We start from the raw sequence: 26,910 nt of genomic DNA on the forward strand, positions 1-26,910 counted from the left end.
CAATGTCTGGCTAAAAGTGGCAAAAAATTTCAGTCCTTTGTGATGCTAGAAATAGTTCCATAATCTTACTTTATTCTTTCAGTACTTCAGTAAAAGTACTAAGAAAATACAATAGGTAAAGTGAAGATGATGCAGTACGGTAAATAGGTTTAAAATCATTCAGGCTTTAAAATAACGTATCCTAAATGATCTCTGTCTTAATTACATTACTAAAGATGTTCTGTGAGCCAAGGAATTTATTGATTAAGCCTAGTATCTATTGATTAGATTGTTAGGAAAGAAAGAAGCAATTTGGATTTGAGGGGAATGGAGAAAACCTGGTTGTTGATCATTGTTAACTACTGCTTATTCCTTGGGATGAAGGCTTTGCCAGTTTGCCAAATCACTTCTGTGAAGAATGACTTACTGTCTTCATATAATCAATAAATCTAAACCTACCTACTCTGAACTAGATTGCTAGAATACCAGTTAATAGGACAGTTACAAAGTAACTAGATTGGCCAGGAAGTACATTTCCCTGGAGGAAGCAGGCTTTAATTTTCATTTAACTCAAAATAAAATGGTGACATTACAAATTATATTCATTGTTATTCCCTGTCCATTTCTGCTTTATGAAAACCTCTTCTATTTTTAGGCATGACCACAATTTTTCACACATTTCCCATAACTAAAACTTATTTCCTATCTTTCATTCTAGTTTGAGCAGGTATAGAATGGAAATTGATTTATTTAAAAAATCATTGCTGCTTCCTACACTACCCACAAATATTACTTATTTATGGCAGAGAAACACAAAAGAAAATCCTCTTAGCACTAGCCCATGGGCAACATGAATAATGTGAACACAGATGCAAGACAACGAAGTTCATATGAGGATAGGTGGGAGGGTAATCTAGGCCTATATACAGGCTTAGAAGCTGATGAAGACAGTGGATTTGGGAGCTTCTTACTGGAAGAGCAGCATTATGACCAAAGATCAGATAATAGGAAAAAAGTCTAAATGGGCAAAAAAGGTTTAAAGGATCTTCTCATTCGTGTAGGATATTGTCAGTACTACAAGTAGGCAGGGAATGAGGTACAGGTATACTTAAAAACTATTACTGCAATTTGATTCCAGACCATCTCAATAAAGCAAGTATTGCAATGAAGCTAGTCACAAAGTTTCTGGTTTTTCAGTGCTTATTATTTAAGTCTTATTTATATTATTAAGTGTGCAACAGTATTATGTCAAAATGTTTGTAGCTTCATTAAAAATACTTTCTTACTAAAAAATGCTAACCATCATTTCAACCTTCAAAGAGTCATAATATTTTTGCTGATCGAGGGTCTTTGATGTTGATTGCTGTTGCCTGATCAGGGTAATGGCCTAGTGTTTGGTCTATCTAGGTTTTCAAGATGCCTTCCTCATTAAGGTTAATCATTTCCAGTCTTTGATTTCAAATGAGAGAGTTCTAACTCTTCCTTTTACTTAGGCACTTTCAGGCCATTTCAGGGTTATTAATTAGCCTATTTTCCATATTCTTATGTCTCAGGGAAAAGATAGACTCAAAGAGAGGGAGAAAGATAGGGGACTGGAAGTTGATGGAGCAATCATAACACACATAATATTTGTTGATTAAGGTCACTATCTTACATGGGCATGGTTTGTGATATCTCAAAACTATTATAATAGTAATATCAAAGATCAATGGTAAAAATAGAATACTACATCAAATATAATAGTAATGAAAAAAAGTTTGAAATATTATGAGAATTAATAAAATGCAACACAGAGACATGATGTGAACATATGCTAGTGGGAAATGATACCAATAGAGTTGTTCAACCTAAGGTTGCCACAAATCTTCAATTTGTAAAAATGTAATATCTATGAAATACAATAAAGCAAAACTCTATTAAAACATGTTGTACCAGTATTAGAAATATTGGCAAAGAAGTGGGATAACATCAATGGGCACACTGAAATAATAGAGAAATTCAATACTATTAAACCCCTTTATTTATTCACTTCAGAAATGGTAGGTATTATTTTTGAAGGCAGAATATAAGTACAAAATATTTTTAACCTGTGGAGAAGTAAGTTGGATAGAATGACTTGAATAAAGAATGAAGGGGAAACAAATTTTACTGTAAAAGTCAATGGTTATGAAACTTATTGGTTTCAGGATGACAATACTTAAAAGAGTTTATGCTGATTATATGTATCAATATTTAGATATTATTAGAAAATAAAGTATCTTTGTATTATTGGGAAAACACTTTTGATATAAACGACCCTTTCAAAGAGGCTCACCAATCACACTTTTGAGAATCTTTGAAATAGTATATAATTCAGAGTTGAGCTAAAGTCAACTAGTGGGAGCCAATTACTAAATTTTGATTGTGAACATTTATATCTCAAAAATGGGCAAATACTATAAATAGAACTTCATTTAAAGATACTAAGAGATTTTGAAGAACAGAGCAGACAAATGATGAAACACTTCTCTCAACAGAGAATGGTGCACAAGGATAGGAAGATGTAGATACTTAATATGATAGATATGGATATATAGGGTTCCTGCAGCTGTCTGGATAAGTGAAGTTTTTTTTATCATTATTATACTTTGGCTCAGTGTTAGGCTTGCTATTTGTCTAAACTGCAACTCATTTGTTTGTTTGTTTTTAGGTTCTGTAGGACAATCCTTTCTGTTCTCCCTTTTTTGATCTTCAACCAAATACAAAGTTCTTGGATTTTCCTACATGAGTAGATATTAATACATAATGTCAACCTCACTCGTTTTTATCTACTCCATTTATTTTGGATAAAATATACCCATGGAGAACTATGGTCTAATCATGAATTTTATTCTACAAACTTTCAGTGATATCTGCGAGGTCAAATTTTTCCCCTTGCATTAAAGTTATTAATTCTTCTTATGTTTGTTTGCACATTTATATTTAGGGGCCTTTGAATAAATAAGCTTTACTGCTAATTCTATTTTTAAAATTTTTTTTCTACTATGAATTATGAATCTCCTATTTTCTTTACTCTGTGGACATTTTCTATAGCATCTGTCTTGGGAAATACACAAAAATATTCCTATCTTTTCCTCATCCTTTTTAGTTTAAATACATTTAGGTTAGATTTGCAGGACATCTGATAATGAACTAGATTATAAATAAACTAGAGGAACATAGGATAGTTTATCTCTCAGGCTTGTGGAGGAAGAAGAAATTTGTGACCAAAGATGAACTAGAGACCATTATTTATCACAAAATAGAAATTTTTGATTGCATCAAATTAAAAAGCCTTTGTACAAACAAAATTAATGCAAACAAGAATAGAAGGGAAGCAACAAACTAGGAAAACATTTTCACAGTTAAAGGTTCTGATAAAGGCCTCATTTCCAAAATATATAGAGAATTGACTCTAATTTATAAGAAATCAAGCCATTCTCCAATTGATAAATGGTCAAAGGATATGAACAGACAATTTTCAGATGATGAAATTGATACTATTTCTAGCCATATGAAAAGATGCTTCAAGTCATTATTAATCAGAGAAATGCAAATTAAGACAACTCTGAGATACCACTACACACCTGTCAGATTGGCTAAAATGACAGGAAAAAAATAATGATGAATGTTGGAGGGGATGCGGGAAAACTGGGACACTGATGCATTGTTGATGTAGTTGTGAATGAATCCAACCATTCTGGAGAGCAATCTGGAATTATGCCCAAAAAGTTATCAAACTGTGCATACCCTTTGATCCAGCAGTGCTACTACTGGGTTTAGACCCCAAAGAAATACTAAAGAAGGGTAAGGGACCTGTATGTGCCAAAATGTTTGTGGCAGCCCTGTTTGTAATGGCTAGAAACTGGAAAATGAATGGATGCCCATCAATTGGAGAATGGTTGGGTAAATTGTGGTATATGACTGTTATGAAATATTATTGTTTTGTAAGAAATGACCAGCAGGATTACTTCAGAAAGGCCTGGAGAGACTTACATGAACTGATGCTAAGTGAAATGAGCAGAACCAGGAGATCATTATATACTTCAACAACGATACTGTATGAGAACATATGCTGATGGAAGTGAATTTTTTTGACAAAGAGAAGATCTAACTCAGTTTCAATTGATCAACGAGGGACAGAAGCAGCTATACTCAAAGAAAGAACACTGAGAAATGAATGTAAACTGTTTGCATTGTGGTTCTTCTTCCCAGGTTATTTTTATCTTCTGAATCCAATTCTTCCTGTGCAACAAGAGAACTATTCAGTTCTACACACATATGTTGCATCTAGGATATACTGTGGCATATTTAACATGTGTAGGACTGCTTGCCATCTGGGGGAGGGTGGAGGGAAGAAGGGGAAAAGTCAGAACAGTAGTGAGTGCAAGGGATAATGTTGTAAAAAATTACCCAGGCATGGGTTCTGTCAATAAAAAGTTATAATTATTAAAAAAATAAAATAAAATAAATTTCCCTCTAAAAAAAGAATCTGTCATATCTTTATTATTGTTTAACCAAGTCCATAAATCCAAATCCTATTTTCAAACATCCTATTTGTTAGCTTAGTTAGCTCTTCATTAAAAAAAAATTGAACTTGTTCATCCCTTTTATTCACTGATGAAGAGTGAGAAAAATGCAGCCTGTGCCCCATGTTCTTTAGTTTATTAATACTTTTAAAGTGTAGGCAATATTATTTAGATTTTTTCTGAAATTATTATTGGTATAATATCTATTACAAAATTGATATCCTATAGTGCTAATAACATAAATCAGTAGATATATTCTTTTTTTGCTGAGGCTAGGTCAAGGATCTTTTTTTTCCCCCAGTAGATATATTCTTAAATGAATTAGTTAATTATTTCCTGGTGGCCTTTAAAAATAAGATAAAGATATGATATAGGGTTTTGTGTAATAATTTTCAAATTGATTTTATGTTAGTAATACTTGCTTCTTTTGCTATGATTAAGGACTCAAAAGTCCAGAAGGGGCATTGTGATCAACCACAGAAATTCCCACTGCCTCTAAAGAAGTATTATATATAAGTATATTATGTGGTAGTCCCTAGTGGAATCACCAGTCTGTTTGGCTATTTGACACTTTCTCCATAGTTACACACCAAGGAAGTGCTTCTTTAGAGGCAGTGGGAATTTCTTTGGCTGATCCCTTCAAGTGCCTTAAAGGTTAAGAGCAATTATGTCTTAAGACAGGCTACTGGAATATCTGATTTGCAATGTCCTTTCTGGACTTTTAAACAAAACACCTACCTTCCTATGTCTGTATCTGTAGTATAAATTCACTTTAGCAATGCTAACAGAGATTTATTTAGGTTTTATCTTCATCTTATATCTCCTTTGTCTAGAAAAGAATGACTCACTTATTAACAAGTACAGTGTTTTAGCTCTACCTTATTATTCTTTTTAAAGTTTTTTTAGCAAATTAATTGATTTTTATATGCATGTATGATTTTCCTTCCATTATTTCATATCACTGAACCAAAAGAATAATAGAAGGAAAAGGGTGACAAAAGCCATCATCATAAACATGCATATTTCAGCAAAATAAATTCCCAGTTTGACCCTGCCCAAAAATATATTAGTTAAACTCAGCAACCATTGTGGTTGTGAGGAGGAAGCAAGAAGAAAATGGATATCCACTAGGAAACAACTGAACATTCTGTGGAATTCATAAGTAATGGAATATTATTGTTACCCTGAGAAATGACAAATATGAGGAATTCAGAAGAAAAAACAACACAGAAAGACATATTAACTGATTCAGAAGGAGGTAAACACCACCAGGAGGACAATATGTGAAATTGCTAAAATAATGTTGATTTTCACAACATTAAGAACCATTAAACTCCAATGGAATTGCAATGAACAATCTCAGAACAGATAGGGTAACAAACCATCCTCTTCTCAGCAGAGAAATAGATACTGCAGATGTGGAATGCAACATACACAACCAGACAGATGTGTTTAGTGACTTTGCTTAAATGTTTTTCTTTATTAAGAGGAAAGGTTTGCAGCTGGTAGAGTGGTGATGAAGAGAGATGATGGTGACAAAAAAAGAAACTTAATACTAAAATTCATTTTAAAACTCAAATTATTGTAATGTTTTGTTGTACATTTTTTAAAAACTGACAATCCTTGTAGCAATGCTAATATGTTACTTTAATTATAGCTTTGTTGAGAAAATAGCAATTATTCTTTTTTTTTAAATGTCTCATGTTTTCCCAGAGTCAAGGTGAGAATAAAAAATCCTTTCCATATATAATACACATAAAAAAAACAGTCATCTTTACCTCTTTTATGAAGTAGAACACTGGCGTGTCTGCGTCCATTTCCATTTTCAACATAACAAGAATAATTTCCCAAATCTCCTTCCTCTACAGAGTCAACAATTAATGAGATAGAAACTTCTTGCTCCCCAAGATGTTCCTTAAGAATCCTGAATAACACATATACACAAATATACGCATTGTCAGATTAATGCATGATTTTGATTTTCTATATTACTCACAATCTATAATATTTGATCTTCAAATTTGGCTATGGTTTGATGTGATCTTAATTAAATTACATCATGTCTCTTTGTTCCTCACTTTTAATGAGAATTCTTGTCTAGGAGGATGCAAATGACAGTTGCAGCTAATTATCTTCCTGAGAAGGACAACACACATAGTGAAAACAGAGAGGTGAAGGACACCTTGAAGAAAAGTTTACAAATTGTTTTCTGTATAAGGTTGAGTATGGTGTTGGTCTAAGTAGGTGAAAAATTATGATGTCTTAGGCTGTAAAGTCATTTCTCAGCTTATGTCAAGAAACACATTTCTGTGATATTGTGACATTTCAGTTGAAGCCCCTAGTCTGGCATTTTTTAATGATAAAATATAATTGCCTATTTTTAAAGAAATGTGAAATTATTAACCTCGAGGCTGAATGTTCTGATAAAATAGTTAATTCTGACATTTGAAATGAATGGTAAAAAGTTCCCTCAACTAACTGTCAAAAAGTTTAGCATTCTATGCAGCAAATAGATGATATTTCCTTAAACTCCAGCTACTTTCTCATACTACCCTCTAGCTGTGTCTCTATCTTTCCTCAATTCTCACCCACATACGTGCACACATCTTATATTCAGGAGAGAAAATGGAAAACTTCCTCAGAGTCTTCCCAGAACAAGCAAAAGCAAGCAAACAAACAAAAGCCATTGTAAAGAGGTTTATGGCTCCTTTTAAACTTTTGAAGTTCAAAGTCTCTGGGTGAAAGACAATAGTGAAGCTTTAAATAAAAAAATATTGCTCAATTGCATTCCACATTTCATAGCACACTTGGTCTGGGCTGTGCATGATAAAATTAGAATACACTAGGGTGAGATATACCTGCTTCTATCTTGCCACTGCCCAGAGAAGAGAAACTTGATTAGAATAAGCTCAAAAGATTGCATAGGTCTATCTTCTTTTGAACAATATATTTTTTTCTGTTACCTTTATCGGCTTACATGTTGAAGATGACAAACAGAAAATACTAAAATTGCTTCTCTTACCCTAGATAATGTGATCTTCAGATGAAGATAAAGTTCAGAACTTTATTCATCGATTTGATTCTGTCATAAGGCATTTATTGCGGCTAGTATAACCTTGTACATTTAAATTGTATTTAAGATTCAGTAGCTGTAATGAAGCACAATTTTAGTGAGTAATGCAGACAGACCTTGAAGCCAGAAGAAAGAGGTGCAGGGGATTTTGGTTTCTCTCTTCAACCTTGATTATTTTTGCAAGTTTATTCCTCTTTGTCATCTCTACCACATAAATATTTGTGCATCAAAGCCAGAATAAGGAAGGTTTCATACAAGGAATACATTTTGCTGCCCATATTTTATACTTTCTCAAGTGCTTTTCAGCTTACTAGTTAATTAGAATGTGTAAGAAGTATATGTGGAAAGATAGGAATGTTACAATATTCTATATCAAGTAGGTTGATAATGTTTCTTTTTCTTTTTTTCTTCTATTATTGAGAACACTTAGGAAAATCACACTATCACAATTTCTATATTTTTATTGTACTTTGATCTCTTGAACAATACTGTATTCCTTAGTGAAAACTATTCTTGACATGTTTATTTCCTGTAACTTCTCAATTGGCATACTTGTTTTGCATTTCATCAGTCATTCGCTTAACAAATTTTCCTCTCTGTCATTCAGTGTTAAAGGATTTTTTTTTGTCAGAGTAGCAATAAAAAAAAAAAAGTTCTCTTTATTCAGGACTACATTTTCTATCTAAGCAAGTTCATTGAATATAGTAAAAGGAAAATAAAATACTGACAACAATATATGTTTTACCTAATGTCACTTTCCCAGACCCTATTTTCATCAAGGTCTTCAATAAACTTCTCTCCTTTCATCCAGTAAATTAAAGGACTGACATCTCCACTGTATCCAAAGAATGCTCGACAGGTTAGATTAGCCAAATTGCCTGTTACAAAGAAATAATGAAAACATGTTATTTTAAAATATTTAATTTGTTGAACAAGCTAGAAGGAAAGACTTTGATCATTTTGAGGGTTGTATAATACAATACTAATCTATAAGTGATACTTTTCAGATTTATGTTTTTGCACTTAGGTCAAAAATAAAGAGCATATGCTTTTGGTAGAGTGGTTTGGTCACTGAAGTGAGAAATATTGATAATTTTTTTTCATGTGATTTAGGTCGTTATATGTATGAGAATGTGTAATGAAAGCCACATCTTTGACAAAGAAAAATAAAAATCTAGTAATCCAAGGTTGCCTAAAAATATTACAAATATCTAATTTAGTCTATGAAAAGTCTAATTTTAAGTCAGTAACATCCATATCTGTGCACAATAATACAAATAGGAAGAAAGCCACACTAATATAATCCTTGGCATCATCTATCTCTAGATGCAAAATTATTAACACTGCTCAAACATATTAAATTTATTGAGACTGGATGGGAGGCATCAAACTAGCACAATGACAATAACTATTGAACATATACTAAACATAGTTAGCCTGATAGTAAAAAAAAAAAAAATGGAAAAGTTGTTGCGTTGTTGTTGCAGATTAAAGTTCTACCACTGCCAAACACTGCAGTGCTCTGTGAACATGAGCAAGTTACTTGACCTCTTAGTGTCCTAGACAAATCTTTAAGACAATCATTTATAATAATATAAATAGCTAGCATATAGGTAGCTCTTTGTCTTTGCTATCCTTCTGATTCTTTCAGCAACCCTGTGAGATAGGTGCTGATTCTTATTTTACAGAGGAAGAAATGAAGGGAGATGAGAATTATATGATTTTCCATAGGCACATACCTAGTATCTGAAGCATTTCAAATTCTGATCCAGTAGACTCAATAGCACAGTAGATAGAGTACCATTGTTCTGAGCTCAACTCTGACCTAAGATATTTACTAACTGTGTGACTTTGCAAAAATCCTTTTTCTTTATTCACAGAACTAAAAAGCTACCAAAAAACAACTTTAACTCCTAGTCTTTTGTCATCTACCTAAACTAAAGACAATTTATCAGCCTGTACTAGTATGTTTTCAAGGAATCTATCTTCCTCCCCAAAAATCACAAATACATTTCTTCTCCTATCTTAATAACTGTTTCCAGTTCTCAAACTGTGATAAACTAAGTAATCTCAAGACAATTCTGAGATCAGAATTTGATTCCAAACAATATTACACTTTGCATATAACCACCATAGAACAAAAGGAAAAAAAACATAATACACTCCACAAAGTACCAAATTTGGATTCAGGAAATGTCTAACCCAAACTTCCTATGCCCTATATTTAATGCGTCTGTAACTATGGACAAAATGCTTGTGATAAAATAAATAAATTAGTACCTATTTATTGGATTATTAGAAGGATCAAATAAAGCACTTGGTAAAACTCAAAAATTCATTGACAATGTAGGAGGTGGTGGTAATAGTAGTAGTAGTAGGAGGAGGAGGAGTAGGAGGAGTAGGAGTAGTAGTAGTAGTAGTAGTAGTTATAGTAAGAGTAATCATAGTTGTAAATGTAGTCATAGTAGTAATAGTAAAATAGTAGCTTTAAAAGTCACTGCCATTGTTATTATTAGCATGCAGAAGTTTTCAATGTTTCACCTAGATTTATTCTGAGTAAGTGTAAACACTCTGTCCATGTCTAGGTTGGAAGATATGAACTTCTAAGTTCTGTCCTTTTCTTCCCCTTGGCATTTCTAAGGGGAAAGGATGCAAATGAAGAAATTCCAGCAGTCTAGTTTTCTCAAGAAGGAAGCAATGAGTAAGCATTTGCCTCATGATAACTTATGTGAAAAATAAAGGAGGATCCTTTATTAATGCTCTTCTTAAAGGGAGATAGATCAATAAACTTTTCTACCTACTTACCTATCTGCTCACCCACCTTTAGATCAAGTTGTGAAATAAGAGTAAAGGCATGTAGAAGGGAATGATTATTTCATTCACTTAACTATCTCCACAGGGAGCAAAAGAGGATCAATACTTTGTTCTTAAAGAATTTTTGAGGCATGTATAAAGTTAAGGCATTGAACTAGATGATCAATAAAGGTCATTTCATTTCTAGGAGTCCATGATCCTATGAAACTATATCATTCATTTATTTCCATAAGTATTATTTGTCTATTTGGGAAATGGCAATCAGTACAATTGTTTCATCCTAAATTGCTACAAGTAGTTAAAGATTATGTCCTATTCTGATTTTGCTTTACATTTCAAATTTTAAAATCTAGGAAATAGCAAAGCATGTAATTGAACTGTTATATTTCAACTTAAAATTCAACTATCTGGATTCATATAGAATTTAAATTACTGGTATAAATAAATGGCAAGAAAACAAATTAAAATGGTTAGTTATTGGCGTAAATTAATTTTTGTTCTACTAATTCTTTTTATGTGTTATGGAGATCTCTATAGAAATTATTATAAGGTCCATGATGGAAATTTTAGACATTATAAATGTTAACAAGGAAATTACATTGACACAAACTAGTCAAGAGAATGTTTAATATTGTTTAATTGATAAGCTCCAGAATAACAGAAAAGGTCTTTTTAAGATAATACTTTGAATTTAATTGTAAATTTTCAAAAGTCAGAAAACAACAAATGCCTGAGATTTAGTTTATATAACTCATGCATAAAAATAGTCTGTATTGCTAGGATACTATGTAAATTAACTTCAAACTAGTCTGTTTCTTCTAAAAGGAAGGAATTGTAATAGATACCCCCAAGTATGGCTAATTATGTTTACTGTGAAGCTGGAAGAAGTAAAAAGGATTCCTGTTTTTATTCTGTTTCCTAGTTAGTTGCTGGTCTTTGTTCTCGAAGTGAACCAAAATGACATCTTTATTTTAGAGTTCAGTTACAGTGTGTTGGACTATGGCTGAACAAACCAAAACAAGCTTGGAATGCTCTACCACATGTAGGACACAAATTGAATCTAGGAACAACATTTGGGGTTGATTCATTTGATTCTCTTTGTGCATCTCGCATTTCTTTTGAGCTAATTCAGTTCTGCTTTGTTCATCATTCAGCTTTGTTTCTCTGATGAGGGCACACCATGTTAGGCAGTCCTGTGCCAGTGTCTCCCATGTCATACAATCAATTTTAAAGTTCTTAAGAGAGATCTTGAAAGTGTCCTTTTGTCATTTTTTTGTCCAACACAATATGGGATATAGACAAGAAACTTTAGTCATGAATCTCTTCTTCAGTCTAATTCCATCCCGAAATTCCAAAAGAACCCTAATGATACCCTATGGTATTTCACCTTGCTCTGTTCACAAACAATTAAATTCAGGATATAGTAAGGTTCTTAAATACCAGTTCCAAAAATGTCCCTCATTTAAATGTCCCTACTGAGGGAACTACTACTTACCATTCACATAAGATTAATAATATTCAAGTCATTTTTGAATCTTTTCTTTTCCTCAATCTCCCTTACCTTATCAATTTCCATCACTCATCCATTCTACTTCTGCTTCCCACAAATAAAAGTTTTTCTGCACTTATACTTCCAGAACTATTATTACAGAGATCCTTATGATCTCCTGATTAAACAATTTCATTAGCCTACTAATTGCTTTCTCTGCCACCAGTTTCTCCTTTCTCTAGTTCATCCTCCATATAGTTTCCAGAAATAATCTTCTTAAGGCATAGGTCTAATCACACCATTACTATGTTCAAAAACATTTGGTTGTTCTTTTATTGCCTCTAGGTTTAGGTACAAATCCCATAGGCGGACATTTGTGTCCCTGTACAATTTGGATTCAACTTATTTTCCAATATTGTTTGATATTCTTCTTCTTCACAAATTCTACATGCCATCCAAAAAGATCACTAGCTTTTCTGTAAACTCAGTGTTTTTTTGGACATGCTAATCTCCATACTTAGAATGCTTTCCCTCTTCATCACTAACTTTTTGGGATTTCCAACTTCTATTGAGATTAAGGTAACCAATTTTTCTATTAAGCCTCCCCTAATACCTTCTCTCTTTTTTCAAAATTACTTGGACTGTATTTATTTATGCCCATAATTTATTTTTCCCTTCTCTTCTAACTCCACTCCCAGCACAACAAAGGATCATAGATTTAAACCTGGAAGGGGTCTCAGAGGTCAATAATTTAAAGAAAAAAATATCCTTTATATATCTGAAGCATACAAAGACTACAAGTGACTTGCTCAAATTCAAACCAGTGTCATATATATATATATGTACATATATATATATATAAACTCTAGGTTCAAATTCTATCTCTGTGTTTTTATATATATATAAAACACAGAGATAGAATTTGAACCTAGAGTTCTGATTCCAAATTTGTATTCCACTATACTGCATATGTAAACTTGTTGAGGGTATGGCATATTCCATTTTTGTCCCTATATCTTTACTCAAGTGCTTTGAGTATATTAAGCTCTTCATAAATTATTTCTATAGAATTTTAAAATTGAATAAATAAAAGATGTCTAGGCACCATCATGCAAGAGAAAATATTGATACATTTTAATGACAAAATTCAGATGGCACTAGTTACAATGGAACAAATTCATTATCAGTCAATAACTTCTCCTTGTTCAAAGTCACACAATTATGTGTCCACTTAATTTTCAGTAGTAGTTGGGCAGTTAATTAAGTAGCATTCCATTCACTATGGCTCAATTACTAGAATTTAGATTTCACCTTCTGATGTTGTTTAGTTATTCTATAATCCAATACTCTGAAATGGTTTACACATTATAAATTCTGGTATCTCTTACAAACCTAAAGACCTTGTTTTTGGCAATTGAATATTCAAATCATTGATGAACTTTTTTATGACACAAGTTTTTACATACTATATCAACTATGAAAAATCTTAGGAAAACTTTGCAATAATTAAGGCTTTAAATAAATGTAAGCTATTATTAAATCCCAGGCCAAGATCAAAAGATTTCTCCAATAACTGGGCATTTAAATATAATCAACATTACTATCATGATTTTTTAAAAAAAATGACCAAGTTTTTACCTCATTTTGTGCGCTATGACAGATCTCATACAGTCATAGTACATTTCCAACTGATAAATGATTTTCAAGGGGTATGCATTAAAGGGAATGTGCTCTACTTTAGAAATAATGACAATGGTTGACAAGAGAGTGTTAATAAGCCAGGTGTTCAACTGAAAATTAATATTTATCTCTACTGTGGCTAAAATTTCCCATAAACCAAAAGAAAGGTTATTAGTGGATCAGAACTAATAGCTCTTGTCATATTTGCCAGTAAGGTCAAAAATAGATATAAATGTACTTTCTATACCTTCATGGGACCACTTTTTGTGGAGTCAAAAATTGGGGAGCCTCCCTATTGAATGGAGCTGGCTTAACTTATTAGGGTATATGAATGTCATGAGAGACTCTTACTCTATAAGCATTGATAAATATGAGGAATTAGAAGAAACGTGTGAAGACTTGTAAGAATGAAAGCAAAGTAAACAGAGCCAAGGGAACAGTATTCAGATTGTTTAAAACAATGTAAGGGCAACAAGGTGGTGCATTGGATACAGTCAGGAAGATTCCTCTTTCTGAGTTCAAATCTGGATTCAGGCACTTACAGATGCATGGGCAAATCACCTATTTCTGTTTGCCTCAGTTTCCTAATCTGTAAAATGATCTGGAGAAGGAAATGGTATACCTCTCTAGTATTTTTACCACGAGAAATCCAAATGGGGTCTTGAATAAGACAGAACTGAAACAGGTGAACAATAACAAAATAGTGTAAATGAAAACAGCACTAAAAAGCAGCAATTCTCAGATTAATCTTAATAAGCAATCTTAATCCTAAAGAAGAGATGATGAAACATAAATCATTTCTCTTGGTAGAGAATTAGGGGTTGCAGTTTAGAATTTTATATATAATGTCACTTTATTTTGCAGTTTTGATTGGTTAGTTTTTTGTACTACAAGCTATTAAAGAAGTCTTATGGGAAAAACCTACATTTTTAAATATCAATCCCTACTTCTTCCTTTCACTCCTAACCCTTTCCCTGGGTACCCTTACAATTTCCATATACCTTGGAGATTTTCAAGCAAGAAGTAGGCCTCAGACAAGAAGACTGGATTGAACTAGATAGATTATCAGTGAGAATCAAGAAGGAACCATGGAAATATATGTGAAAAGAGAGATGTGAGAGAAGAGGCACCTACCCTAATACTTTCTTTAAATGGAATTTTTATTATTGTTCTGTCATTTCAGTCATGCCTGATTCTTCATGACCCCATTTTTTTTTGGCAAAAATATTAGTTTGTCATTTTCTTGTCTAGCTCATTTTACAGATGAGGAAACTGAGGCAAACAGAGTTAAGTGATTTGCCCAGCATGGACCCACACTTAACACCATATACCAAGATAAGATCAAAATGGGTCCATGACCTAGGCATAAAGAACGAGATTATAAATAAATTAGAGGAACATAGGATAGTTTATCTCTCAGACTTGTGGAGGAGAAAGAAATTTGTGACCAAAGATGAACTAGAGACCATTACTGATCACAAAATAGAAAATGTTGATTATATCAAATTAAAAAGCCTTTGTACAAACAAAATTAATGCAAACAAGATTAGAAGGGAAGCAACAAACTGGGAAAACATCTTCACAGTTAAAGGTTCTGATAAAGGCCTCATTTCCAAAATATATAGAGAACTGACTCAAATTTATAAGAAATCAAGCCATTCTCCAATTGATAAATGGTCAAAGGATATGAACAGACAATTTTCAGATGATGAAATTGAAACTATTACCACTCACATGAAAGAGTGTTCCAAATCACTATTGATCAGAGAAATGCAAATTAAGACAACTCTGAGATACCACTACACACCTGTCAGATTAGCTAAGATGACGGGAAAAAATAATGATGAATGTTGGAGGGGATGCGGGAAAACTGGGACACTGATGCATTGTTGGTGGAGTTGTGAACGAATCCAACCATTCTGGAGAGCAATCTGGAATTATGCCCAAAAAGTTATCAAACTGTGCATACCCTTTGATCCAGCAATGTTTCTATTGGGCTTATATCCCAAAGAAATACTAAAGAAGGGAAAGGGACCTGTATGTGCCAAAATGTTTGTGGCAGCCCTGTTTGTAGTGGCTAGAAACTGGAAATTGAATGGATGCTCATCAATTGGAGAATGGCTGAGTAAATTGTGGTATATGAATGTTATGGAATATTATTGTTTTGTAAGAAATGACCAGCAGGATGAATACAGAGAGGTTTGGAGAGACTTACATGAACTGATGCTGAGTGAAATGAGCAGAACCAGGAGATCATTATACACTTTGACAACGATATTGTATAAGGATGTATTCTGATGGAAGTGGATTTCTTTGACAAAGAGACCTAACTGAGTTTCAATTGATAAATGATGGACAGAAGCAGCTACACCCAAAGAAAGAACACTGGGAAACGAATGTGAACTATCTGCATTCTTGTTTTTTTTTTCCCTGGGTTATTTTTACCTTCTGAATCCATTCTCCCTGTGCAACAAGAGAACTGTTCGGTTCTGCAAACATATATTGTATCTAGGATATACTGCAACATATCTAACATATATAGGACTGCTTGCCATCTAGGGGAGGGGGTGGAGAAAGGGAGGGGAAAAATCAGAACAGAAGCAAGTGCAAGGGATAATGTTGTAAAAAAATTACCCTGGCATGGATTCTGTCAATATAAAGTTATTATTAAATAAAATAAAATAAAATATTTTTTTAAAAAAGTAAATTAAAACCAGTCAGTTTAAACTCTAAAAAAAAAAAAGTGATTTGCCCAGGATCACATAGCTAATAAGTGTCTTAGGTTAGATTTAAATTCAGGTCTTGATTCCAGGCCCAGCACTCTATTCTGTACACACTTAGCAACTTGATTAATGTTTATTAATGAATGTTTATTAACTAACTGAATGACTAAAGGCACAGATTTGGATTCTATCTCAAACACTTGCTTGTATGATCCAGATAAGTTTGTTAATTTTTTTCTGTTCATCTATAAAATGAAAATGTTGCCAGCATTCATTTTACACTATTATTGTGAGTGAAAGTGAATTAGATAGTCAATAATCATATATTAGGTGCTAAATAAGTGTCAAGCAGTGCCAAGGAATATAAAGAAAGGGCAAGAAATAGTCCCTGCTCTCAAGGGACTCATAGTCTAATGGGAGAAGACTACAGATGACATGACATATTTAAATTACTTTTCAAATCTTTAAATATTATATCACATCAGTTCTTGTTACTGTTGTTATTGAGAAATACTGGCTAGGAATTGGATTTTTGTATGTATGGAAAATGGATCTAGCTAGGGACTAACTGGAGCAAAGCAAGGCAACAAATATTGAATAATTTGTAACTATGAGCCAGATGCTGTACTGATTTCTTAGGATAAAGTCAGTCAGACAAGAAACATTTATTAAATATTTACTATGTACCAGTTTTTGTGCTAAGCACTAGGGATGTTGGTAAAGTAATAAAACAGTCCCCTACAGCTCTCGAGGAGATCCCAGTTTAATGGCGGAAACAACATGAAAACAGCTAGGTACACACAAGATATATCTCTATACAGAGTTTAAATTAGAGACAATCAATTGAGTGAAGGCACTGGCATTAAGAGGGATCAAGGAAGGCTTCTTGTAGAAGGTGATTTTTTTTATTGTCCTCTGTCCTTCTTTCTCAAAAAGCACCAGGATATCAAGGAGGTAATGTCATAACATACATATGAATTGGATTTAATTGAAGGAAGACTGTGCAAAATCACTTTCTCTTCCAGAACCATCTAGATCCAGTGACCAGATATAGATCAGGAAGACCCTGGGTACAGTGGGAGACCCTAGCCTTTTTAAGTAGTCTTTAATTAGTAGTAGTGATCTTTTAGCTGTCAATTAATGGAAGGCTTAGAAGCCTGAAAAAGGAAATGATGGGGGAGAGAATTCTAAGAGTGGAAGATAATCAAAGAAAATGCCAGATACAAATGCAAGAAAAAGAAAGGCAAATCCTGCCCAGAGGGTGGTGAGATCGGTTTGGGTTGGGATAGGGAGAATGTACTCAAGCCACACTTCTAAGTTTAATTTGTATTATTAACTATATATCTATTATTTCATTACTTTTAGATAACAATAAAACAAATAAAACTCTAATTCATAAAATTTGCTAATTTCTGAGATAAAAATGACTCACACTGAAAATTTAACTCTTGGAAGGCTGCTCTAATATATCAATGAATTAAATAAAACCTCCTGATTTTTCAGGTGTGCAAAGAATGACACTAAGATGCTAAGGTTAATATAACTTTCCCAGGGTCACACAAATATTAAGTATGTAAAGGAGAATTTAAATTAACTTCTTCTTGATTTCAAGTTCATCATTCTATCCATTACACCATCACAATGCCTTTTCTAATGTTAAGTAAGTTACTATTGAGTTAGCTTTGCAGTCTGGAATACAAACAGAATGGCATATCTAACTATAAATTTCTTGCACCCTAGAGCCTTCAAGGTACTATGTGCCTGAGAAGAATTACAGAAAGGCATGGAGGATTTACAAATTTCTGAGCGATGAGCAAGATTTATTAGAAAGAAAGAATTGAATGCTTGATAAAAGGAAATATTGAATATATGAATCAACATGTCCTACATAACAGCAAAGTACGATAATGCAGGAAATAAAAAAAAATATGTGGTTCATATAAATCACGGATGGAAAGGAAAAACATTTCGACCATTGTTTAGGCAACCTACTGACCAATTTGTCTATCTGCACAGAAAATTTCTCTTTAGAAGTCCATGATAATTGAATTGTTATTGTTGATTTGCTTCAGTTATATCTAGCTTTCTGTGACCTTAGTTGGGGTATTCTTGGCAAAAATGCTAGAGTGGTTTGCTATTTAGAAGGAACTGAGGCAAACAGTATTAAATTCCTTGCCCAGAGTTATGCAGATAGTAAGTGACTAAGCTAGAATTCGAACTCAGGCCCTTCTGACTTCAGGCCAGTGATCTATCCACTGTTCCACCTATCTGCCTCAAGATTTGAGTTTGTCCTTACATCATTTGTATCATCAAGTACATTTTTAAACACCCTGTGACCTTTTTATTGTAAGAATCATATCAATATATTTTCCCCTTTTATTCTGTATAAATCTAAATCTCTAACTTGCTACCAATAGCAATCATCCTTTTCTATCATTCTGTCTCACCAACTTACTTCAACATGATACAATGATAATATAATTTCAGCTTCTGATAAAAAGTGATTCAAACAAACTACATGTCTTCAATCCTCTCTCACTTAGGTACTGAAAAATAACAGGTATTTCTCTGATATTCCAGTTATAGTACTAATTCCCCTCTTAAATCATCTTAGCATAGATTGAGACAAGGCACTCTGGAAGAAATGTTTGTCAACAAAATCAGTATCAAGATACTGAAACAGGCTTTTCACTTATATAAGAGTAAGAGGTTAATTTAATTTCTCCTTCAACATATTTATTTTCCTTTAAATAACAATAAAGTGAAATCATTGACTACATCATGCATCCAGTGCATATTTACTATGAATTAAGTCACAATGATAATGGTATTCTTGCTGTCTTTAGTTGATTTCTGTAAAAGCGATGGTAAATTGCATTAAATGCTTCTGCAGCTTTTTAGGGAAAGATGCATTGTCAGCACAAATCCACCAGGTTCAGATGGAAGCACTTTAAAATTGATCATAAAAAATCCTTTGCTATCTAAATTGGTAACAATGCTCACTATATAGCAGACTTCCAAAACAGACCACAGTGTGTGAAAGACCTTGGCGGGGAAAAACATTCACTTCAACCAGTGAATTCCAATTGGCAGCAACATTTGTTCTTCAGTGCAATATTCTTCTAATTAGCTATCTATCATTTGGCTGTATCTAAACATGCTGATAAATGAGATTCTTTCTCCACTAGAGGACACTATCTGGCTTATTGATAACCAATTGACAAACAGCAGTAACAACACCACTAGTCACACAACTGAAAATTAGGAAAAAACCCTTAACACAACAAATTGCCTTCTTTAATTAAAAGCATCAGCATGTAGAGAACCTGCTAATTGCAATTAACAAGTAGTGAGTTTTGTACTTGAAGACAATATTTCATACAGACCATTTAAATTGTTTTTGCATCATTAATTGCATGTAGTAGAATATAATGAAGTGCTATATAAAGAAAACTTTTGCTAAAAAAAAAAAAAAAAGGAAAAAAACCCAATAACACAATCTCTTCATTTTATTCTAAAACAATATCAATTAGAAAGTATGTCCTTATCTTCTCACAGTACTATTGAATGGGTCCTATTCCAAAAAGCTTCACATAATACTGAAAGAATAGCAGGCGGAGGTGAGCCTAAGAAGCTTTTAAGATGTATCAGAGAATTAGGGAATGTTAAAGCTGGAAAGGATATTAAGAGTGTCCATTTAGTTCAGCCCTTTCAATTTAGAAAAAGAAAACAAGCTCAGAGAGGTTAAGAGGCTCACAAACTAATTAATGCTAATTTTGCATAGATGACTGACTACATATGATGTCTATGGCATTTCTCTAATAGTCATCCTTCCTCTAGCCTTTCTAAAGTATGGTGAATTATTCCTGGGGATGGCTACACAGAACTTCTGGCTCCATGGGGAATGCCCAAATAGCCATCATGAGTGTTGGATTTCCTAGACAGTGACTACTAGTGCTACCTAGTTATTTAAAACCATTACAAGATTTCTTTCCTGAAGAATGGCAGAGATTTGGCACAGACTTCCAATCGTAAGTGATTCTTAATGTAGAGATGATGATTGGGAAATTATCTAAATATGTTGCTGAGTTTACAGAGCAGTAAGCCTTTGTTTGGGATTTTGATTATATATTCCTGTGGAAAATGTGTCATGTTCCCAGGGAGCGTCGTTGAAGATAAAGATATTACTTAATTCTTATTGAATCGGGAAGAAATAATTTATTCTGGCATTTGTGAACCGTTACTTTATGCTGGGCCTATATAGTTAGCTAGATAAAACATTTATTTCTATGTGGCAGACATTGTGGTAAATATTGGGAACACAAGTAAAAAGAAAGTCTATTCAAGAAATTTATATTCTAATGAAGGAGACAGAACTTAAAAGGAACCAGAATGAAATGGTTGTGGAGGGAGGAGTGAAAAGTGGGTATGTGTTTCTAAGTGAAGATTCCATAGGTGGTAGAAGGTAGAGAATTAATTTAGGAAATTATAAGTCCTATTTGTTGGTGTGGATACTTTCTCAAATGGTGGTTCTATGAAGGAACTCATAAATCAGAGTTGTAAGTTAAAGGGGTGCAGGTTTTGCCTCTAGAGAGGAGGAGGAGACATAGTCTTAGGAATTACAGCCTGAGCTACTTTTGAAGTTATATTTCTTTAGACCAAATCTTCCCTCCTCTTTATCTCCTAGCTCCATCACATATTTTCAGAAAAATCCAGAGAAAGTGAGCTTCTGAAATCAGAATCCCCAAATGGTCTTTGATCTTGGGAGATAGGAGAGAAGGTACCTACACCAAAGCAGTTCCCCAGGGAGAGAATCAGTTCCTCTTTTATCCCCAAAATGGTATGCACTTTATCTAAGAAGCAGCAGTAGGGTAATGGTATAATATGGAGAGCTCCTGAACCCAGTGTTCTAGGTCACTGAATTACTGGAGAGGTAGTAGCAGAAGTGCAAATCCAGTTTAATTTACCAAAATCTATTAAGCCTTTCTTTTTGCTAGGTGCTATTATAAAGAGTAAAAAAAAAAAAAAACCCCAAAAAACAAACAATTCTCTGCCCTTAAGAAGCTTATTTTCTACTTGAGAAAGATAAAACATGTACATATATAAGTATATACATGATACTTAGGAAAGGAAAAAGAAATTATACAAAAATAAATGTATCATGAATCCTATCCTGTAAGAGACAACAGGTGATATGAACAATAAAGGAATGTGGGGATCATAAGAGACATAAGTAAAAAGTGCATTCAGGTATGAGGAACAGCCCCTTCAGAGTCATGGACAATGAAAATAGAGGACCATATTAAGGGAACATCAAATAGACAAATTTGACTGGGATGGACAGTGTGTAAAGGGGAATAACCTTTGTGAACTCTTACTTTATGCTAGGCCTATATAGTTAGCTAGATAAAACATTTATTTCTATGTAGCAGACACTATAGTAAAAAGCCTGAGTGGACTGAGACCAGATTGTCAAGGGTTTAAAATGTCAAGCTTAAAAATTTTCATTTTATTTTAGATTCCATTGGGAGCTGTGAAGTTATTGACCAAGGCAGTGTCATGATGAAACTTGAGCTTTAGAAAGATTTTGACAATTCTGTTGACAATGAATAGAAGAAGGGAGAGACTGGAAGCCAATGCATACACTCAAGTACTTGACTCTAAGAGAAGTGATGATATTAAGAAAGAGACAGAGAGGCAGAGAGATACAGAGAAAGAAAGGAAGGAAGGGAGAGACATAGACACACACACAGACACACACACACACACACACACACACACACACACACACAGAGAGGAAAATAGAGAGAGAGCGAGAGAAAGAGACACACACACAGAAATGGAGACAGAGACACATAGAGAAAAAGAAAGAGAGAAAAAGGAAAAAAAAAAAAAGAAAATCAGTGATGCGCACACACAAAGATAGAAACACAGAAAATTCTAAATGGTGGCAATTTTAGCTATTAGAAACCCCCAATTCAAAGGCAGATTCTTCTAGAGATAGAAAAGATCTGGTCAATGACACTCTTTTAGAGAGATGATTTGAGAATCCAAGTATTTAAAGAAAAAAGTAGGAATTCTTAAATGATGATGATGTTCACTTAGGTAAGATAATAACATGCAATGCACTAGGTTCAGAAAACCAATAAAGAACTAAGTCACTTAGAGAGAAGCAAAATATATTTACTTCATTCTTTTCTAATACTAGGAGTTGTTCAGGAAAATTAAAATCCAGTATGATCAACCCAGATTCCTAATCTTAAAGTTAATAATAAGGGAGTTTCCATGGTATAGGTTCATTCCTTGGAGCATCAGGCCAGGATTATGTTTTAGAAAAGGCTATCTCTAGAATTCTGTTTTAATTTTCTTCCTATCTTTCTTCCCTTTTGTGTAATTCAAGACCTTACCTATCAGCTTTACATGTTTACATGGCAGGCCTAGCTGCCTGTAATATTATTATTTATCAAAATTCTTGAGAGTGATCTACATCTGTTCTTCCCTCTCACCACACACTTGCCTACAATTTAGTTTTTGCTATTGTCATTCTACAGTAAGAGGCTTCACAAAACTCCCCATCAATGACTTCTTAACTACCCATCAAAAGACATAGATCATAACATCAGATATGGGCAGATCCTGAGATGCCAATTAATCCAATTCTCTAATAGTAAAAATATTGAAATTATGGCTCCAAAGGTTTAAGTGACTTGTCCAAATGCACAGAGGTTTTAAACCCAGTTTCCTAGTACATATCACATAAATAGCAAATCGATGATCTGGATCTGAAATTGTGATCTACTGACAAGCAATATATAATTCCATTTGTTATACCATGTGACCTCTCAGATCCAGTGGTGTGTTTTTGGTTCTAATCCTGTTTGATATGCACAACCCCTCTTTCTGTAAAACTTTTTCTTCTGTTAATGTCTATAACTTTCCTTAATGGTGTTTTTCTTACTCTTTCAACAAATATTTTATTTTCTCTGTTTTTCTCAGCAGTTTTCTTCCCACAAAAAACTTATTGAGTGCTTATCATGTACAAAATTCTGTTTTAGTTGCTGAGGGAAATGTGCAGTTTAGATAACATATGGTCCCTGCATTCATGGAGTTTCAAATCTAGTAGGAAAGTAAAGCACATACATAACTATAATATGAAATAAAGAGGGAAGTATTCTAAGACAAGCAAAAAAAAGTGCTATGGTATCAGACCAGAATCTGATACCAAATCAACTTTACATTTTGGTTGATTCATTAATTAACCATTAAGTATCAATTACTCACATATATAATCATGCCATTGGAATATTATAATTCCAAGGCAGAATACTATAAGACAAAAGTACAAGAATGGTACAAAATGATATGTAACATGGAAGAGAATTTTACATTTCATAGGGACAGGCTTCTTTGTCTTTGTACAATCTTTTCTATACAAATTAAATCGGTTCCTTACAGGTCTATGATATTCAATTCAGATGCTACTTCTTAGAAGGCTTTTTTTTTTCTTTTGTTTTTATATTACAAACATTTTCAGAATATTTCCATTCCATAAGAGATTTCTCATAGAAGAGTAAAAATTAAGGAAGACTAACAAGACAATGATCTCATCTGAAAGACATTCAATATCCCATATCCATAGCATCCCCTCTACTTTAAAAGCTATTTATTTTTTTAATGAATCTAATGCCCTCTCTTTCTCCCTACCCCCTCTTTGGAAAATAAAGAGAAAAGGCAGGAAAAAATTCCTCATAGCAAATGTGCATAGTCAAGCAAAACAAATTCCCTCATTCTTTTGGAGGAAGTCTTTCTTGATCCCCTAGTTGTTAGAATTCTATCTCTCCTCCAATTATTTTGTATTTGCCCATCTGTGTAAATGTTATATCCCCTAGTATACTCTCTAAAACAGGAAGGAATGTGAGCTAATGAAAAGAGCATTGTCATAGGAATCAAAGGTCCTGGGTACCAATATTGCCCTTGATACTCCTGACCCCGGGCAAGTCACTTAAAATAAATGAATCTCAATATTCCTATCTGTAAAACTGTGTGTGTGTGTGTGTGTGTGTGTGTGTATGTGTGTGTGTGTGTGTGTGTGTGTGTGTGTGTGTGTGTGTATTGAGAGGGAGAGTTGGTGGGGAGTTAACTAAAATGCCTTTCGAAGTCCCTTCCAGATCTGGACGTATGGATGCTAAGAATTTTCATTTTCTCTTTATGTTCTATGCATCAGGCACAAGTTTTTGCACATATAAACACTTTGGGGGCACTAGATGAGGCAGTGGATAGAGTGACAGTGCTGGAGTCAAGAAGATCAACTTCCTGAGTTCAAATCTGGCCTCAGACACTTATTATATGTGTGACCTTAGGTTCAATTTCCTCATCTATATAATGAGCTAGAGAAGGAAATGGCACCCCAGTACCTGTGTAAAGAAACACAAATGGTGTCACAAAAAACCAGAAGAGACTGAAAAACAACAGAATGACAACACAAAAAATACACTAAATAATTGCTTGGTACATTGAACTGTGCTGACTTGAGTTGAATATCAACTCTGAATCAATTTCTTCTATTACTACCCAAGGGATCAAAGATCTTCTATTAAAGCTATGTTTCTGTATTCGTAGTCTTTCCTCCACATTTTTCCCTTGGTATCTCTCCCTTACTCAAAACAAGTTCAGTCAGTCATTGAGAGTTTATAAGAGAATCTCTAAGTACAAACTAGATACAGATTATGTGAATAATGAATATCCAGGCTTTCTTTATTCAATTTATCTTAGGATAATTCATATATAGATCAAATTTTCATAGTCATCTCAATTCCTATTTGTAATTCACATTGATTTTCATACCTAATGTAAGACTAGAGCTATTTTTCTCTGTTTTCTCCATTACTGACAAAATGAAGTTCTCCTCCATCTCACATTGAAAGAATTATCAAAGGCATCAAAAAATAATAAGCTGGATTCTAGTTTGGATTCTACTATTAGTAGCTTTTTTCCCATTATGTCTGTAGCCATGAGCTAATTTCCTAGGACTTATTTTTATCTTAAATATTTACCATCTCTTTGGAACTAGTCAATACTAAACAAGTTTGAGTATTTTTTTTAAACCAGATTTCTAACTTTTTTTTTGAGGATCTTTTGAGGAAAGATCTCTAATCTTTCCTACTTAGTCCCCATCTCTTCTCTCCACCTTCCTGGCTGTCAACTGAGTACCTAATATTTTCTTACTTTTACCTCCTAACTTCTCTTTTTTGTACCAACACCAGTACTTCTGAAACTCAATTTCATAAAGGGGAAGGTCCAAAAATAGTCAATGCACACAAAATATTCAACCAAAAAATAGTTATTAAGTACTAGGCATGGCTTTAAATCCTTGAGATTCAAAGAAAGACAAAAGACATTCCTTGCTTTCAAAGGAGCTCACATTCTAATGGGGTAACAAGGTGCAAAAAAACTTTGTTCAAATAAGAGACCTGCATCATAAATTAGAAATAATCAACTGAAGAATAGCACTAGAATCAAATCTTTTAGAAGAATTTCTTTAAAAAACAGATTTTTTTTTCAGAAGGTGGAATTTTATATGGGGTTTGAAGGAAGTCAGGAAAGTCCCAGGACAGAGGGAGAAAGGAAGAAAGAGGCAGAGAGACAGAGACAGAGACAGAGACAAAGAGACAAAGGGAAAGAGAGGCATGGAGGACAACTGAAGAAAACCCCAGGATTGGGGAGATGTAGTGTTTTGTTCTAGAGCTATTGTGTCACTGTCTGGAGATGTGTGTGTAAAATATAAAAAGACTGGAAATATTTTGGAGGTGGGGAGTGGTTAGGTTGTCATGGGTTTGTTTTTTTTTTAAAGAGATAATCTAAATTCCCTAGTCCACTCAATAATGATTAATAAAATCTCTCACATCTTCATAGGGTCAACTCCTTTTTTGGTGTAGTTATTTATTATAATCACAAGCCCCAATCTCTCATAGGAAATGGCCATATCACTTTGAAACTAAATAAATGGAAATGTAGCAATTATTTTAAACTTTCTAGTTAATCCTTGCAGAAATCTATCGCTTGCAATAGGTGAAGAGAGCAGAAAGGCTATTAATTCTCATAGTGTGAGGTGATGTTATATAGTATATTAACTTCTTGGTGTGTGTTAGTAGTGGATTCCAGTGTGAATTTCTAAATAAAACAAAATGAGGCTGCTACTATGCTGTAAATTGCAAACTCACCATCACCTTGGTAATGAAAATACTCATTAACCCACATAGCTTTTATCAACTTCATATCTCTAATTTGTCATGGCCTTCTTGCCCTCATTTCACAAATACTTATTTGACAAAACATGAAGCAAAATTAATAAAACAGTATGTAACCCACTGAACTCTCCTAAGCCATATTCTTCTTTTTTTGTTGTTTTTTGCTGAGGCAATTGGGGTTAAGTGACTTGCCCAGAGTTACACAGCTAGGAAGTGTTAAGCCAGGTCCTCCTGAGTTCAGGGCTGGTGCTCTATCCACTGCACCACCTAGCTGCCCCTCCTAAGCCATATTCTAAAATAATCTGAAAGCTGCAATCTTAAAACACCACTAAAATGAGTTTCTTGAACACAATTTGTA

The 26,910-nt window shown here is 33.5% G+C and overlaps 1 protein-coding gene across 1 annotated transcript in view; it reads right to left on the reverse strand.

Moving 5' to 3' along the window:
* IL1RAPL1 (interleukin 1 receptor accessory protein like 1) overlaps positions 1 to 26,910 on the reverse strand; it is a 1,575,275-nt gene that overhangs the window by 52,151 nt on the left and 1,496,214 nt on the right. Inside the window, exons 7-8 of the mRNA XM_051985073.1 lie at positions 8,345 to 8,477; positions 6,305 to 6,450 (exon numbers count right to left, since the gene is read on the reverse strand). Coding sequence (XP_051841033.1) covers positions 6,305 to 6,450; positions 8,345 to 8,477 — 279 coding nt within the window. The remainder of the gene's footprint in view (positions 1 to 6,304; positions 6,451 to 8,344; positions 8,478 to 26,910) is intronic.

The sequence above is a fragment of the Antechinus flavipes genome, chromosome 3 (assembly GCF_016432865.1).
Source record: "Antechinus flavipes isolate AdamAnt ecotype Samford, QLD, Australia chromosome 3, AdamAnt_v2, whole genome shotgun sequence".
NCBI classification, from domain to species: Eukaryota; Metazoa; Chordata; class Mammalia; order Dasyuromorphia; family Dasyuridae; genus Antechinus; species Antechinus flavipes.